The following is an 18,309-nucleotide window of genomic DNA, read 5'->3' as shown; positions in this document are numbered from 1 at the left end:
ATTTTTTTTTTTTTTTGCATCAATTGAAACTGGAACAGGCAAATCCATCTTCTCTTTTGTTTTTACCCAAAGAAACATACAGAAGCTTTGAAGAATCAAGTTTGTCTTATTCCTTTTTTTGGCCATTTCTCTCTCATGAAAATTCTGTGTCACCAGAAACTTAAGTAAAAGTTGTCTGGTGTTTGGTCTTCCCCTCGCTTAGTTGCATATTGCCATTGGGTAGCTGTGATGGAAATCCAGTAGCTAAAATGAAACCATATTTCACCAAATTTAAGCAATTTTCTGAATGTGGGATTTTGCAATCTATGTGTTCATTCAGGGAAAATCAAAACTCAAATTCTGACATCCTCAAATTAGCCTTGGGGATGGGAGGAACAGTGAGTCTCACTGTTTCTGAAATAAACAAAGACTGGTGAATGAATGTCTGATTTTTCCTTGCCTTCAATGTAAGTCTTTTATATCACTCCTTAGTTGAAAGAGTCAAAGACATTTAAATTAATAATTTCCAAATGCAAACCATAACATGAAATGCCACGTGGACTGTTTGAACAGAAGTTTCGCTACCACAGAAAGAAAGCAATTAGAAGCACCAGTCCAGATGAATTTTGCAACCTTGGCATTTACTAAGGAGGCATGGAAAATTACAGCTCTTAACTTAGTTAGTCTTCACCTTAATGTTAGAATGAAGTTTTAGAATAAAATGCTTGGATAAAATAGTAGAGTAGAGTAGGCACTTCACTCCTTATTTAGATTTTTACATTAAAGCCTGATTTTCAAATGGGAAATGTAGATAGTTCTGTACTTTTGAAAAATCAAGCTACCTTTTTCTTCTTTTTTGTTAGACCTGGAGATTTGCAATCCTTACTATAACTACCCAGTTGTAGCAGCCTGTCCATGTTTAGATTAGAGCAGTCAGAAAAAAATGCTATCCCTTCTAGGTCTTTATCACCTATGGAAATGCTTTTTGATTTGTAAAAGACAACTTGTGGCTGTTCTCTTTGACCTTTAGATCAACAGGATGATCAGGAAAGGACAGAGGAAAGACTGGCCCACATTGCTGATCATCTTGGATTCAGTTGGACAGGTAAAATTCACGTTATCTATTCTAGTGAGAAACAAGGCGAGCATTCCTAAATGTTTTCGTGTTTCTTTCAGATGATTTCCTCATTCTCTAAAGATGTTTCATAGAAATACTTCAGTAGCTTATAGGAACTAGATTGTTTGCTGATTACTAAGATTCCTCTAGCCTGTTAGGTAAGAACTAAGATGAAGAGGTAACTCCTCTCTATTTGTTGTGGTATCTCCAGAGGGAAAGCTCCTAGGATGAGAAAGTGACAAAGAGTTGGCATAAGTTACCTTACGCTTTCTTGAAAAGTGCAATGACTCTAGAACATAAACTATCTGGAATATAGATGAACGAACATCATTTGTGTTCTGGAAATCCTGAGCTGAAAGACCGATATGGGGAAAGGTTACATCAGCTTCTTTTTTTATGGAAGCTATTTTCTTTCTTTTCTATGTGCGGAGGAAAAAGAAATGAAAAGGGTCATATTTGTAACAATCACTTCAAGACAGCACAATTAACGTTCCGGGGGAAAAGTTAAAGTAGCAGAGAATGAAATGCAGATCTGTGTCACTGAAAATCAGCCCAAAAGCATTTACAAGGAAAGAGCTATGGAGAAATCTCTATGCTATGTTAAGCTGTGCCATCCAACAAAAATTTAAATCAGGTCTATGCTTTTTTGTATCTAACCCTAGAGCAGTACCACACTGATGAAAGTAAGTGGGGTTCTAGTGGTTAAAGAAGAATTGTATTTAAAAAATAATAAGTGTTAACTACTTGGTAATTGAGGTTGCGCTCTATACTGTTTTTATAAGCATCTTCAGAGAATAACAAAATATCACTGACATTTTTGTATATTTTACTCATCTCCTCCTTTCCTGTCCTCTATTTCAATATTTCTCTATTTCAGTCTATAGAGAACACTGGAAGCATATGTCACTTTTCCCAAGATGGATTATTTTTGAAGTCAGTAGGACTTGGATTTATGCAATGTAACAGATTAGGAATATGCTGATTTTTTTTCTTTTTTTTTTTTTAATTAATAGAAATGACTAGACTAATGTGAAAACAAAACTAGAAAAAATGGATACTCATCAAAACAGACAATTCTGTATTTTACAGAATTTTGGAGAGGACAGAGAAATACACCTGCAAAAGTATTCCCGTCTTGTGTTACGATACAGATTGATTATGGTAAAAATTGCTGTGTCAAGTGTTACTTTGAGGGATAAAACAGTGGTTGGTTTTTGTTCAAACTTACTTGACTACCTAGAACTTAAATCTGATATAATGTTATTGTGTATTTGTTCAAGTTTACAGTTGCACCAGTATACAAGCCAGTTTGGAAATAAGTTTATCTGGGGCCTGGGGACTAGGGTTCCCCTCTCCATTAAAACGTGGCACCCTCCATCATCCACCATAGTTATAATTACAGCGGAATAGAGTATGAATCCTTCTTTGTGAGAGAAGCAGAAGTCTGGGGACCAAGAGTAATAGTAGGAATCTCTCAATTTCCCCGTGGCTTTAAATCATTTGATTGCCTGTTTCTACCTACAGTCATGTCTTAGTTTGGTGGGAGAAAGCTGACCTTCATTCTTGATATAATAGAGGGGCTACAGACTGTTAAAGACATTTCTCTTTTCTGGACTGCAGTCTGAGCCTATGCTATGTCAGAAAGATACTGGTTATTAGCTTCGCATTTTGGTTTTTGGTTCTCAACTGTGATTCATAGGCATTTACTTTTCTTTTGATGAAACAAGTCCATGGGCGTAATACGATTACGCTTTAATCTAGCTGTGCAAAATGCCATTACTCAAAATCAATTCTTTCACTGGATTTGGTGAGCATGGTGCTTTTGAAAGAGCATGGTACTCTGTCGTGGTTTTGTCAGTAGGGTTGTATCTATCTCTGAGAAATGGTGCACACAGAAAAGAAAAGCTCGCATAGACCCATCACTTCTAGGCATAATGCAATTCTGACTTTGTCTTGAACCTCTTGTTTAACAGTGTCTCTAAACATAACAAGGTACATGGAAACAAAGAGAAATGGGTGTCAGAAAAGTTTGTAATCCATTTTTCTGCAGACGACTGTAAAATAGATCTAAGGTGGGGAAAAAAATAAAAGACATATTTACAGAAAATTATTTCTTTTTCAGAGCTAGCAAGAGAACTGGATTTCACAGAAGAGCAAATTCATCAAATCAGGATTGAAAATCCTAATTCACTTCAAGACCAGAGCCATGCACTCCTCAAATACTGGCTTGAAAGGGATGGGAAACATGCAACAGGTTCATTACCAGTTATAGTACATCTACACTGTCTCCAATATACAAGTGGACCAATGTGTGTTATAATACAAAAAAGAAAATATGTTTAAAATTTAGGCAACAGGAAGAATGGCTATAGGTTGGGTTCTATTTTTAAGCTTGTCTGTATAACGTGGTGTATCGTAGGATTCTGTAAGAGAGAATAGTTTAATATTGTTCATTTGGAGAACATCTTAGAGCAAAGCAAGAGTGGAAAAATACTGAAGTTTCTTTTCCTAAACTAAAAAAATACTTGAGGGAACTAAACCAATTTGTGAAAGGAAAGACTAGATTAGAGGTAATTTTTGTGTGTGGCCCTTAAGTAAATCTTACATAGCTATGCTTCTAAATCAGTATCCTACATACATAATTCATATCGAAAATAGAAAGGAGAGCATGTGAAGTTCTTAATTCAGCTACATGGTGTCATTTTAATGCCACAGATACAAATCTTACCCAGTGTCTTACAAAAATCAACCGAATGGATATTGTTCACCTAATGGAGACCAGCGGCATAGACTCCATGCAAGTCCACGGCACTCGCACGTATGCAGAAATTGAACAAACAATAGGATTGGACCATAGTGAAGGTAAACATCTCCTGATACAGTCACAGGCTGAATAGAAGTTCAGATTAGATCAATAGTTGTACACTAAGGAAACACCTCCAAATTATGTGAAGTAAAATTCTCTTGTTTTTTGGAAGCGATACTTTTACACCCTTAACTTAGTATTGAACTAGTAGCTTGGTAAAGTATCAAGACAGTCACAAACATCCCATATTTATGTAGATGATGTAGGAATAGTTTATGTTTGCTGTAATTAGCATTCAAATACAACAACGGATCAGTTTGTTAACCTCCATATCTTGCTCAAATTCAGAACAAATAGTTATGTTTTCCACCAAGCTGTTCTTTGGAGTTCAGCAGATTTCTACTGAATGGGGTTAGTGAAGAAAAACAAAAGCTTATGACTTGTAGCTTGTGGAATACAAATGCACATGTTATTTTACTTCTTCTGCAGGATTAGAACCCATGCTTTGAGAAAGTGTTTGGGGGAGAGGGAGGGAAGGATTGTTTGTTTTTAAGAATTATTTTGATGCATACGAATTAGCTAGCCCTTGCACCTAGACATGTATGAATTTCTTTTCCCATACTTGTATAGTGTTTATAACTACACAAGCTATCGACCTGTGTAATTATTTTTTCCATAAGCAGCTACATCAGGGATGGGGGGAAAAAGCCACTAAAATGGGTTCCAGTCTGCTGGAAAACAAACAAACAAACAAACAAAAAACACTATTGCAAGTCTTTCATACTTTGGGAAGGTTTGAGATTAATTGGTGTAGGTAGATTTCTGGGCAGATTTTATTTTGCCTATTACTGTCAAGATTAATTATTTGGCAGCTGTAGTGATAATCCAGTGTTCCTTCTACTGCTTAGAGAGGTTATATGCTCTCCCACTCAAGCTGTCTAAAAATTTCAGGTAATTTATTCCTTCCAGGGATTTTAAACACACGTAGAGAATTGAAGTGACTTTCTGCATTCTAATGAGACTTGTAATGATATTTCTCATTTCTGTTTTCAAAGGGTTTTCTGCACTGCAAGAAGAACTGTTCAGTTCAAGACATAAGCAAGAACAACAGCACAGAATATCTAAAGACAGTGACCCAACTGAACACCCTCCTATTGTCTCCGAGGAAGACGTATCTGTTAGTTACTCTCCTTTCCAGGACAGCACTCCCAGGAGTGAGGCAGAACTGTCAATGGCTGAGCTCCTGAGACAAGCACACAAGGAACAAGCAGAATCTGAATTCTCAGGGAAACCCCAGGATGTGCCAGAAAAAACATCTGCTTCACAACATGAATATTTGTAAGTGTCACAAGACCAAAATGAGACCTATGTGGAATAGATTCTCTCTTCTCTGTAATAAGAGGATTTTACAGTTTTCTTTGAAACAGATGTACTCACTAGAATTCTCCTTCAATTCTGCATACTAGTTCATGAGTTCCTTCTATAGGCTTGACTTCTTAATCAGTGTGGTGGAAGCCTTAAAGACTGGGAGAGAAAGTCAATCTTCCACTGTGAACATACAGTAATAATCTAGTTCAATATGTATGAAAGAAGAGGGATAACGCGGGCTTTCTTCCGTCAAACTGTATTTTTTAACATTACTTGCCATCTAACATATAAACTTGATAGAATTAACACTAGAGGGCCCTTTGTTCAACTTGAGGATGGTTTTTTAAGTTGAGGCAAATTTTTCCTAACTTAGTCATTACTTGCAAAACTCCTAACTACATATTTGCAACTAGATTTTTACAAGCCAGTTTCAGATGGCTGAAGGAACAGAGAGGGTTTTGGACAGACAGGACAAAAGTACTTAAAGGAACACCACATGATGAAGTACAGACTTAAAGGGCTTGTATAGCATAGCTTTGAATTCTGATTCAGGGCTGTCAGTGGAGTTGGTTTCATTTGGAAAAGGACCAGAAAAGGATCAAGTTTCTTTCTTCCCACCCATCACTAACCTTGCATCCACAGTGACAACTCTTTGCAGGGTTGATTCAGGTATTCATGGGCTAGCAAAATAGGGAGGATTCCCTTCCAAATAGGTGATTTTCCTAGGAGCAATTAGCTTTGATGTGGAGATGCAGCTCTGAACAGGGAGGTTTTACAACCTGAAGAGAAGGTGGGAGACAGAAACAAGCATCCAAGGTAGGCCTAGATTGCACTGATACGCAAAAATACCAGTACTTCCTAATGATTTGCATAAGGAAGGAAACAAATGCTTTTGAGGAATAGAGGGTAATTTTTAATGGTGTGTTTTTAGCTGCAGAAGTGGCACAATTCTGTACAGAAATAACAAAGTCCAGTACAATAAAACCAGCAAACACATACACACAAAGCGGACTATCACAGGTATTATTAAGGTTACGGAAGACAAATAACTTATCTGCAAATACTGACAGCTGATAGAAATGTCAATAAGCTATTTGTATGTATTGTGCAGTCAGAGCATGGATTCCTTAAAACTACTGTTTTCGCCAAAGACAAAAAATATTGAGACAGTATTGCAAATGCTAAAATGAGAGTAGCAATGACAGGGGAAAATTGCTGTACTTCACGTCTAGTTTGAACTAGGATGAAAACTGGGCTAGATGTAAGTAGCTTCATAAGAAAAGGAAGCTTTTATGAGAAGAGAAATTCTACAATAATGCATATAGCCCACTGAAAGGGAAAAAAGTCCAGATCAATGCTGTTTAACTTGTACTACAATTAAATGTTTTCTTTCTTTGGAACACAGTTGTGTGGAGGTCAATAGTTAGGGGAGCACAATAAATTGTCAAAACACAACTTATACCAGGAGAAAAACAACACATACACATGCAAGTTAATCTGTTACTGTTATCTAGTCATGGGATTGGTTATGTAGAAAGGAATCTGGACTCAAAACTAGTAAGACTTAGCAACTTCCTCTGTTAATTTTTAGGACAAGAGGAAAAACAAAATGCGTGTAGATGCTAGCTCTAAAACATCTAAGAAGTTTTAAAAGTTAAAGTTGTAATTCTTGCAGGCTCACTGTTTTTACGTGTGTGTGTGTGTATGTATATATATATATAAAAATATATATATATATTCTCTTTTCATACATATATATATACACACACACACACATATATGTATGAAAAGAGAAAAGCAAGCCTCAACAGGTGATTCTAGGCAGTGAAACGGTTAATGTTAATACAATCAGCATAAGTCTGAAGTGACCCTTTGGAGTCACCCTGGCAGCAGAGTCGGACTACAGTTATCTGATAAAACTCTTGAACCTGTAATTCACAGTGTCACAACTCCAGAGCAGTCTGCAGCAGCAGAAACTGGAAAGGCAGCAAGTGAAAAATCTGCATGCTTCAGCGTGGCAAAGGAAGAGAGAGAAAAATCATCCCCACGTTCCCCATCATCTTCGCAGAGCGGTGAATCTCCCATCATCCAAGAGCCCGAGGAGCCTGAGCTCCATCAGGATGACGTCTCTCCAAGAAGAACTAGTCTAGTGATAGTGGAGTCAACTGATGAACAGCCAGAAAAGCTTGGAAGTGGCTACGAGGAGGAATCTTTGGAAAAGGTAAATACCAACTTTTCCTCAAAGTAATTAACACAGTGGACAAATTTTATGTCCTGTCATTCTTAAGATGGGAATATTTTCTATGAGCCTGATTAATCTTCATCTGCAACTGAGCCATTTTCCCTTTCCTCTGTGGTTCTGAGGGCTAGCTATAGTCATTTGTGTAGAGGTTTTGATAGCAGAAGCAAAACCAAGATCCTAAAGTCTAAACTGTAATTCTGGTTTTGCTACCCTTACTTGTCCTTTGGTCTGTGGCAGTTATGTCCATGCATGTGGGAGTTACTTGGTGTAAGTAACAGATGCAGAAGCAAACCATGTACAAGTGAATGCTGAAAAATAGATGTACAAAAGGCACAGTTACAGTGTTAAAAGCTCAAGAAGACAAGACTGGCCCAGAGCATCATGAAGAATGACATGAAAAACATTGTAAACTTAGTGAGATGGAAAAAAAGGCAGCAGGATGTACATTGCAGAAGACTAAAGATGCACTGGAAGAAAAGAACTTGAGAATGGTGTTTATGTAGCATGCAAGCAGTAAAGAGAAATGGAGACAGGAGATGGAAGAGGAGAGCAAAATGTATGTGAGGTAGGTCATTTGGCTGCGTAAGGCAAAGGAACCTTCTTGCATATTTGGTGAGAAGTCCAGAGGGAATAAAGGAGAGCAACTACATGGCTTTCAGGGGAATTTAAGGTACTTGGCAGATTAGGTTTAAGAATAAACAGCTTTTTTTGCCTGTTTTAAGTCAGAACAGAAGGCATAATTGAGCAGGAAATTAGTTTCATCAGTGAAGTCAGAGCAGAGACAGAACAGTTCTTAAGCAGAATTGGTTTCCTGTTTTGACATTCACCTAGGAACAGACTCTTCTTTCTTCACTGTTTATGTTGCCAAATGTACCACCTCTAGAGCAATGTCTCACAGATCTGCCTCTGGGATCTCAGAAGAATGCTGAATATTAAATGCATAGGATAAATGTGATGTTGAAAGCTTAGCTATGATAGGACTCAATACAACGGCTGCTGTCAAGCATAATGTACTACTTAATCACTACAATAATCCTCATCTCCCCCAAACCCACCCCACCCCACAGACTTTATTTATTTTCCCCCTTATGCTTTGATATTGTAGATGTTTCCCAAGTAGTTCTTTTCAGCTTCTCTTTGCCTTCTGACCTCTTCCTTTAAATTTTGACTTCTTCGCTGGGCAGGAGAACCTCAACACTTACGACTAACTTTTACTGACCTTTCTTTCCAGTGCTGAGACTGTTGATACATTCACCTCTAGTTAAAGCTGTTCAGTCCTACTGTCTGTATGCTATGCTATGCACTTCTTAGTATGGAGGACTAAAAGACTTTTGTACAATTTTCTGTGCAATGCAGAAAACATATGCAATACATATGAATGCCAGAGTTGGTGTTAGTAATACTGTCTGGTTCATCTCAGCCATGTCATACAACATATTTCAGGCTTGTCTCTGGCAACCTTAAGAGCACTGAAACAACTAAGACCATCTTATAGAATTAATATCACAAAGACTGATCTTTCAACATGCTAATGAACGACTAATATACAGTCAAGTGGCCAAAGCTTCCCCCCTGCCCCCACATTAGTGTTTTACAAATTGAAGTCAGGTAAGAGGCAAAATCCTGAAAGCGCAAGTTTTCAGAAGAGAAGATGGTTTTAGATAAAAACAAGACAGAGCCTGTAAGTAGTGCTAGCACTGCATACAACAGAGCACTGCTTCCATGCTTCCAATAGGAGCTAGCAGAGGAGTTAGGCGAGCTGGAGACCAGCTCGGACGAGGACGAGATGGTAACTACCAGGGTCATTCGTCGCCGGGTGATTATTCAGGTACTGAGTGTTGGATGATTGCACGAGCCAGCGGTGTCTAATGTCTGGTGTAATACCTTCAGGAGTGATGCTTAGAGAACCACGTGGCTGGTATTGCACCTGAAGCTGCAATGCTCCTGAATAATGCATGGTCATTAGATAAACCATTCTAATACCTCTTCTTGAAAAGAGGATTGTAGTAATACTGCTAACACAACTCTACATCCCATTAAACACCTCAGTAAGAGGAGGACAATATGCAGCACAGTCAACTAACACGTTTGCCTGTCCATTATGTAACTTTCCTTTGCATGTCTTTAGGTATTCAAGTGGAGAACACTTTCTTTCTAACATTTCTCAATTTTATTCTAACTGATTTTAAAAGTTGCTTATTTAAAAAAAAATTACCTACATGAAGACATTGCTTCCTTAAATTTTGTTCTTTGTCATGCAGGCTGATAGCATGCCTGAAATGCCACCAGAAACAGTCACAGAAGAGCAATATACAGATGAACATGGCCAGACAGTGGTAAAGAAGGTACACCCCTTGCTACCTTCTTACTATCCTTTAAAGGAAGAATAAATAAATCCACATACATGCCCAATTTTATTTTGTAAAGGGGCATGATTTTTAAAAATTGAACATAGAAGAAACCAGAATTTCTGTTTATGAGAGACTCCAAAATGTGAAGATTTGGATTATTCTGTTTTATATGATTTTATAACTTAACATGACCTATTGGTTAACTTTCCCACATAAATCCAATGAAAATTCTACATACACCTGCATGAATTCTACATAGACCTGACCATTTCTGAGAAAGTGCCTTTTTTTTTTTTTTTTTAAATAAATAGTTAAGAGTATAAGCGTACTCATATTAATGAAACTAATGGGGGGCTAGATCCACAAATACAAATCACCTAAATCCAGACTTTAGGGCCTTGAAATCTTCACTCAGCTGTGCCCAAGCAGGTTCCTGAATTTCTGTAGCTGTACATACAGTTCAGTTTTTATGGCACAGAATGTCTTGTCAGAAGGAGCTGTGAAAGCATATGGAAATGTGTCCACAGAAAGATGCGTAGCCATCCTTCTGAGAGACTTATCTCATCTTGAGCCCTTCTGCTGCTCTGTGTTTGGCTTGCCACTGCCTAGAAAGCTTAAGCACCAGATGAGGTCTCTTAAGCGGGTTAATTCTAGCTCACTAGGGCAGCAGTGTTAGTACCACGGGCAATAATAGTGTAATGACCAAGTCCCTCTGCAGATCTAGTGCTAAGTACTTGGTAGCAAAGTTGATAACCTCTTACTTTCAGAAACCTTTTAATTAGTTAATACTTTTGAAAAAGCCAGTCTAAAAATGACTTTTAGCAGTTATGCTGTTGTAAACTGTTTCCTCGCTAAGAGGCTATACTGCTGCTCCTAATAGTAACTACCATTTTAGAGAGTCATTCTCATATCTGTATATATCTTCACTCCATTTGTGAAGTAAGTTTATGGAAGCTTTGCTGTGGGATAAACAAAGCAGGGCCAGTGCCTCAATGTGCAGCTTTACTGTAGGTATTTGTGAGAATGCGTGTTAAAGACTAAAATGCTGAACCATCTATGTAGGTTTTTCTGTGTAGGAAAGATGCCCTTTGAGTAGAAAGTTCTGTATAGAGAATAAGAAGGAATTGTTAATTATTTTGGGACAAAGCTCTATTTCATCCCTTCAGGTCACTAGAAAGATCATCCGGCGATATGTTTCTCCAGATGGCACAGAAAAAGAAGACATCATAATGCAAGGAACACCACAGAAACCTGTCACCGTTGAAGAAGGAGATGGCTATTCCAAAGTTGTAAAACGGGTTGTGCTGAAGAGTGACAGTGAACAGTCAGAGGTCAGATCATCCACTTTCCTTGTGATGGTACAAAGCTGCAGTACGCCCACCAACACTGTACCTAATAGCTACATCTTATGGCAATAAGATGTATAAGATTCATTTTTGAATGACCCTTTGAAGATTTTCCTTACAGATGGAAAGGCTTCCAAAAAAGACAAAGAAAAGTAGGGGGTGGGAGAAGAGGCAGTTGTCTCTGAAAACATGTCAGGATACAGATTGTGATTCATAAGAAGTACTAAATTCATAAAGAAAGCAGTATGTACCAAGATGGCATATAGATAAATGGCAAATATGTCTTTGTTATTATACCTCATACTCTAATAAGGAAGTTGACGAATATTGTAATGAAATGATCTGATGTTCTCCAGATTTCTACAGCTAAGCCGTTCTAGAACTATATAGTTGTATTATGTTTAAAGTACTCACGAATTCTTTGATTTGAAGATGCTTAACAAAAGCGTTACCTTCATGCAAACTATAGAGCCAGGTAATTAAGAGAGAAAAAACAACCTGAAAAGGTAAGTTCTTCTCAGTTTGTCTTTTCCTGCCTTAGATCACAATGCAGCCCTATAGACATTTGTATTAGCTCAATTAAGGTAGTGACAGAGAGGCAGGAACCAATAAATAGGGATTCCTTTCAGCAGTACTACAATTGGAAGCAACGTTTAACTAACAGCCATTCAAAATGCTAAGAACACGATTGCTGTTCTCCCTCGCCAGAATTGATCATCAGAATTAATTCCCTAGGAGTGTAAGGGAACATAAAAACAAAGGCCCCCCCCACCCCCCTTTTATTTTTTAAGTTAGCTGACCATACCAGAACTACTCCATATCACATGGAGCCCGTATACACTGAATTTGTATTTTGCCGATTAGAATTGTGTTTGTCTCTTTCATGTGGTATTCTAAAATTCTAGTCTGTTGTTCCTATAAGAGTTCCTTGGATTTTAAAGTAAGTCTTCTGAGGGGTGAGACAATCTGAATTTTACGGTATGAATGGATACCACTAATTCATACTACCTGCTGAATACAGCAGAGATTCACTGCAAGAGGCCCACTTGTTACTTCCTATAATTCCAGCGGCCTTGGAACACGTGAGCCAGTATGGCAGCCTGTGGTGTGGCGGAGGGTGGCAGCATCCCTGCTACCCTCAAGCTAGTTCAGGTTCCAGCAGCAGTTTCCACCCTTGTAGCATAAAGCTTCTCAGCAGAACAAGTTCTCCAGGGCTGTTCCTGCTGTCTGAATGGTACATATTTACAAGATCTTGTTCTGGAGCTGTAAAGCAGGTAATAAAATGTACACTCACTGTTTTGATGTGTACGCATAGGAAGTGAGACGTTTCTTGTTTTCTGTGGCAATGATTAAAAAAAGAATCATAGAACAGATACTAAGATTTTATTTGCTACATAATTTGTATCCAGTATAAATCTGTTTTCTAACCTTCCAGGTGACTTTGTCTGAACCTGGTGTTTTGCCCAGTGCCTCCAATTTCCAGTCTGAACCAGTGGAAGGCCGCAAGGTCAGCAAAGTCATAAAGACAACTGTAGTGCAAGGAGAGAGAACAGAGAAACACCTCGGAGATGCTAGCTTAGCTACCGATCTTCCGTCAGCCAAAGAGGACTTTGAAGAGGTAAAAATGCTTTTTTAAAGTAACAATTAAAATAAGTGTCACAACATACCTGGAGACAAACTCTACTGAAAATTTTGCTGGTGGAGCATTAAACTCAACTACCAAATATAAACCTCTGTTGTTGTACTTGGCCATGTTATGAACAGATTAATATATTAAATATGCATAGGGGAAGAAGTTACCATTACAGAATTAACTATGAAACTTTTTAAGATTAAAAAAATACAATAAGGCAGAGGATTTAAGTAAAGTTGATAGAAGTCGTGTGTGTGGTTACTTGTAAAGAAGGTCATTCGTACAGTGCCCCTCATGGACCTAATTTTAGAAATTGAAACAGTTAAGTCGACTCTAGTGGTAGGCAGATGTATCACAGCAATTACTCCTTTTCCTCTTGAAATGAAGAAACAGCTATCAAGCTAATTAACACCTTTCCTGGTTTTTTTGCTTTTTCTGATCAGTTTAGACATTTCAGTAATAGAAAAGGAATACTGCAGGAAGACAGCAGGAGCTAAAAGCGCTTACACCAAGATGCCAAATTTCCAATTACAAATACAGTCCCAGCAGCCAGATCCCTCTTTCCTGACAGTAACAAAACAACCAGCAAAAACTGTCACATACTGTGATAGAGATTCAAAAATGGCTTGGGAAATAACATACTTTCCCACTTTGCAGCCGCCACTTTATCTTTCTAGTTAAAACAAAAAGCAAGTTGAGAAGTTTGCAGAAGATAACACAGAGAAGACCACATCCAGCCAACAAGGAATAAAAACGCTGCCTTTTTTGTTTTCTATAAGTATTAGTAACAGTAGATACTCTGTGGAAGAACTTGCCAGGCTCCAATTCGCTGATTCTTTCATTTCAGAGGTATCACCCATCTATTTCTATGTATGCCTGTCTAGTTACAGAGAACAGGCAACTCAAACTGACAGGTGGGACAGCTATAAAAGAGAATATTTCCTGTGAAAGGAAAAGGGTTGCTGTAGCAGCTGTTGTAAATAGACACAAAGGATGAGTTCTGCAACCATGGTGCTCCAGGGCCTTGAGTTGGGCGGCTTCAAACTTCAAAGTGCGAAGACTGCTTCAGTACAATTCTTAGCACAATGACACTATCCTACCCAAAAAACTGTGACTAACCTGTATGTTTGGGGAAGGGTTGTAAGGATGCAAATGGCAGGCAGATGCTTCTCTATTGTTTGTCTATTCATCATTTTCTCACCATTCCGCTTCATTTATATCAAGTATTAAGGTATGAAGAGCAATTACCTTCTGTCCTAGGTTTCTGTTCTTATGTTTTAATTGGAAGTTTATGTTTTAATTTGAGGCATTGAGCTATACAGGTAACCAAATGAAAGTCCAACTCCCTGCTTTAGTAGAGAAAGAAATCATGAAAGAGGATGGATCAATTATTAAAAGGTTTGGCTTGGCATGTCAGTGAACTGTTACTAGAAAAGAATTAACAAACTCATTATGAACATAAGTGGATTTAAATGTGTAAAGTGAAACCACTGGCAGTATCTAAAGCTTCATTACAAAAGTACTAATCATTACTACTAACATTCTGTTACAGGAAGGGATATATGCACTGGAAAGGTCTACAATTAGTTGAAAAGACTCGGTCAATAAGGGTGATGTGGGGTAGCAGCCAAGTAGGGCACAACTGCTTGCTAATTCTCCTTCCCTGTTCTCCTTGAGACAGGGTTGAACAAAGACAATTTAATAAGTGAAGAAAGGATGATGCAAAGAATCATTCACCACCTCCCACAAGCAGACTGATGCCCAGCCAGTCTCTGAGCAGTGGTCACCTCGAAAGACAGACAGACACTCCCGCACACCCACTTCTTCCTCTACGTCAGTTTTTATTGCTTAGCACGATGCTGTACGACATACACCATCCCTCTGGCTAGTCTGGGTCAGCTGTTCTGGCTGTGTCTACATCCAATTTCTTGCCCAGCCCCAGTACACCCATGAGGAGGGCAGAGTCAGGGGGGACAAAAACAAAAACCAAAAACAAAGTCCCAATACTATGCAAGCACTGTTGTTCAGCAGTAGCCAAAGCACTGGTCTGCTATCAACACAGTTGTGGGCACAAAGCCAAAACAGAGCACCACACAGGCTGCTGCTGTGAAGAAAGTTAACTCCATCCTAGCTAGACTCAGTATAAAGGTGTATCACTGCCTGATTGATTTCCTTGGAGGCAATACAAAATAATAGCAGTATGATTTACAGTTAACAACATTAATCAAGAATACTTCAAAAATATTTTTTCATACCAGTTGACTCAATATTCAAATGATCACTATCAAAATCGATGAGAGGATATATGGATATAAATATAAGTCAAATATGTATACTATTTTCTCTCTCACACACACACATCAGCTTAAGTATCAGCAAATACAGTTTTACTGACTGTCTTAAGGCAGGCTTGCCCAGAAGCAAGTGTTGAAGAAGCTATTAGCTTAAGAAACTGAAAGTACCATGAAGGAATCTTATGTTAATGTTCTACAGGACAACTCTGAGTGTTGAAGTTAAATACAGCAATTACGAAGGTCCTGTGTGAATTTCAAAGTGTGTTGCATGCCCATGTTACAGCACGTTTTTGCTGAGCATCTAAAACTGTATGCTTAATAAGCATGAGGAGATGAACTGCCACTAGTTTACATTATGAAAGCCAGATAAATGGTAGTGTTACATTCAATACAGAGTGATTAAAGAATATCTGACCTTAGTAGCTAGCTTAAACTGCTAGCTTACAATTCTTCTCGTTTTACTTTAAATAACATTTAAAAACCTTAACATTCCATCTGGGGAGGAGCATCTTTTAAAGCCTTCAGAAACTATGGGCTAAGAAAGATTTCTCATTCTTTTTCTTTAGGACAACACTGAGTAAAGCCAGCACACAGAAGAGGACTGTGATGAAGGATCAGTATGGAAAACACGTTCATATAGAAGAACTGGATGACAGACCAGAAGTACTACCACAGGATGACCTCCAACACGACCTCCAGCAGCTTCTTAGACACTTCTGCAAAGAGGACTGGAAACAGGATGCTAAATGAGAAGCTGCCACCCCTCAACACCACCACATAACCATCCATCCAGTATGCAACGTCCCTCTCCTCTAGGCGTAGACATTGTTATCTACATAATCACTGGAAGACACTACTGCCATTTCTACTTGTGCAGATGCAGTGAATTCATTTTTTCCCCCTGTATTTGATTTCGGGTTTTTGTTGTTTTTTTACCCTGTAAGCTAATTTGTGACCAAAGATAGCATCCTTCATTCAGGATGATTTATCCACCGAACCGTCGTCTTTGTGCTGTACTGGGAATTTGTCAGCATTGCCACTTTTTGCTGGTCCTTTGCTTCTGCACTAGCTTCATGAAACTGCATTTGTCAAGCCAACTTCATCTACAGGCCTCTTCAAGTGACTATGTACATGCATCATGAAAAAATGGAGTTAACATGTAAACTGTATATAGCAAGAGTATTTGGACTTACAAGACTGCAGAAAACACACTGCCTCTGAATACAATTAGCATCATGGATTACAAGGTCTATTGACACTGCTGAACAGCGATTATTAAAATAATGTTAACACTATGAACACAGACTGACTGAGGAGGAAGCACTGCAGACCCACTGCATCCATAAGACTTCCAGTTTAGGGATCTATTATAGTTAAAGGCTCTAAGAGTCAGGCTAAAAACCTGGAAATTCAGCTGTTCTCCTGAAGTAACAGCTGACTGTGGCCATCGATACTTTTAAGACCTTTGGACAGCCACTTAAAGATTTCCAGAAAAAGAAAAAAAATTAAAAATACCCAATTAGGTAACCAACTTGCTAGCAGCTATATCTATGGCACATTTGCATACGGTATTAAAATCTTTTAGATCTGGACATGTGCCAGGGTGTATTAAACAATTATAACTACAGTAGTTTCTTGTTTTCATCACTGCTTTAGCAAACCACACTGTCCTGCTGGCCACTGCACTGTAGATAACTATGGGAGAAAGACTTAACCACTAATACAAAGAGAATAATTAATTCACCATATTTTATCAAGATTGCCTCTTATCCGATAAATGCATGTGGCATTTGAAGGTCAAAACCAAACCCTCCTGTAATCATGTCAGCTTGTTGGCCCTCTTAGCACTGAGCGAGCAGTTTTTATCCTCCAGTCAAGCGTTTTTTAAAGAAAAAGCTCACAATCCTTGAAAGCCAGTTTCTGTTCCTATTTTGTTACCTATCTATATATAATATATATATATTTCTAAACCAACCCTCTAAAACCATGATACCATATCTGCACTTTTATTTTCAAAAAAAAAGGAAACAAAGAGCTGACATTTTTGGTATTCTATACCTTAATATTTAGTGGCAGGCACTCTATAGTGTTTTAGCCTATGTAACACACACGCAAACAAACACAGTAAATGTTTTTAAACAGCTATTTTTTTTTTTTTTAATAGTATACTCAAGAACAGATTAAAAACAAATCCTCTCCTGTAGGGGGGTAAGAGTTTTCCAAGTTTATCAGGCCTTCTATGATTATAGTTTGCTTGGTTGTTTTTTATGACTCACTCAGTGCTCAGATCAAGGGCACTTCTCATTAAGCTAATGATGCCAAAAGCATGAAAACATCTTGGGAGTTCTGGCTTCCAGCAGGCAAAGCAACCCGAGGTGCCATGCTACCATGCTAACACTCTTTTAGCAGGCAGAAAAAAAAAAAAAAAAAAGGTGTTTTGGTAGCCAAAATGAACGAGACCCATGATGAGACATTTCACAATACATCATGGCTTTCTTATCGTCAAAGACAGCACAGGATGATCTACAAGAATGGGGCTCTAAAGAAATGCATTTCTGTTGTGTTATTTGCGGTGCAGATGATGTTCTGTGTAACAACATAATGGTTATTCACCTCTTATTTTGATTTTTTGCTGTGTTATCAAAGAACTTGAATACTGTGAGAAGAAGTGAATTTTAAGTTGACGAATCAGCATCTTGTTCCCATGGTGATAACACTAATTGAATATATCTATGAGGGCATGTATTAGTTAAAAATAAAAAAAAAAAACACACTAACAATACATAGCTGCAATGTGTACAATGGCTGATTTAACTAAATAAAAATGTACAAGTGTTAAATGTAGCAATGATGGCTCACTCTCTTTTACTGTCAGTGCAGCATAAAAGGAACAGCACCCACTTGGGGACCTTAACTGTACTATCACAATTATAATTCCTCCATACTGCACTCTTCATGAGCTTTTTAATTCTGCCGTTCAGCAATGAGTACACGTCAGTCCTTATTAAGGGTTAGAGGTAGTGGTGTTTTTTTTTAAATCATTGTTAATATTTTTTCAAAGGATAGCTCTCTATGTTTTCTAATTATTCCATCTGGCCTGAAAGTGCAAGATTTTCCTTCAATTATAGCCTGGACCATTTGTTATAATCAGTATGTCTTCGATGCCCACATGT

At 38.1% G+C, this 18,309-nt stretch overlaps 1 protein-coding gene across 35 annotated transcripts in view; it reads left to right on the top strand.

The window, feature by feature from the left end:
- The window catches only part of ANK2 (ankyrin 2), a 352,274-nt gene extending 334,294 nt beyond the window's left edge, over positions 1 to 17,980 (top strand). For 33 of the 35 annotated variants that reach the window (XM_083833351.1, XM_083833341.1, XM_083833344.1 and 30 more), the window contains 10 exons: positions 1,010 to 1,084; positions 3,219 to 3,350; positions 3,812 to 3,958; positions 4,958 to 5,240; positions 7,212 to 7,491; positions 9,248 to 9,340; positions 9,774 to 9,857; positions 11,030 to 11,194; positions 12,645 to 12,827; positions 15,703 to 17,980. In XM_083833351.1, coding sequence (XP_083689477.1) covers positions 1,010 to 1,084; positions 3,219 to 3,350; positions 3,812 to 3,958; positions 4,958 to 5,240; positions 7,212 to 7,491; positions 9,248 to 9,340; positions 9,774 to 9,857; positions 11,030 to 11,194; positions 12,645 to 12,827; positions 15,703 to 15,717 — 1,457 coding nt within the window. In that variant the 3' untranslated portion in view covers positions 15,718 to 17,980. The remainder of the gene's footprint in view (positions 1 to 1,009; positions 1,085 to 3,218; positions 3,351 to 3,811; positions 3,959 to 4,957; positions 5,241 to 7,211; positions 7,492 to 9,247; positions 9,341 to 9,773; positions 9,858 to 11,029; positions 11,195 to 12,644; positions 12,828 to 15,702) is intronic. The other 2 variants (XM_083833340.1, XM_083833347.1) reach the window with 2 other exon arrangements.
- Positions 17,981 to 18,309: the final 329 nt, after the last annotated feature.

The sequence above is a fragment of the Anser anser genome, assembly GCF_964211835.1.
Source record: "Anser anser genome assembly, chromosome: 4".
In the NCBI taxonomy this organism is placed as follows: domain Eukaryota; kingdom Metazoa; phylum Chordata; class Aves; order Anseriformes; family Anatidae; genus Anser; species Anser anser.
This window is presented reverse-complemented; position numbering and strand designations above follow the sequence as displayed.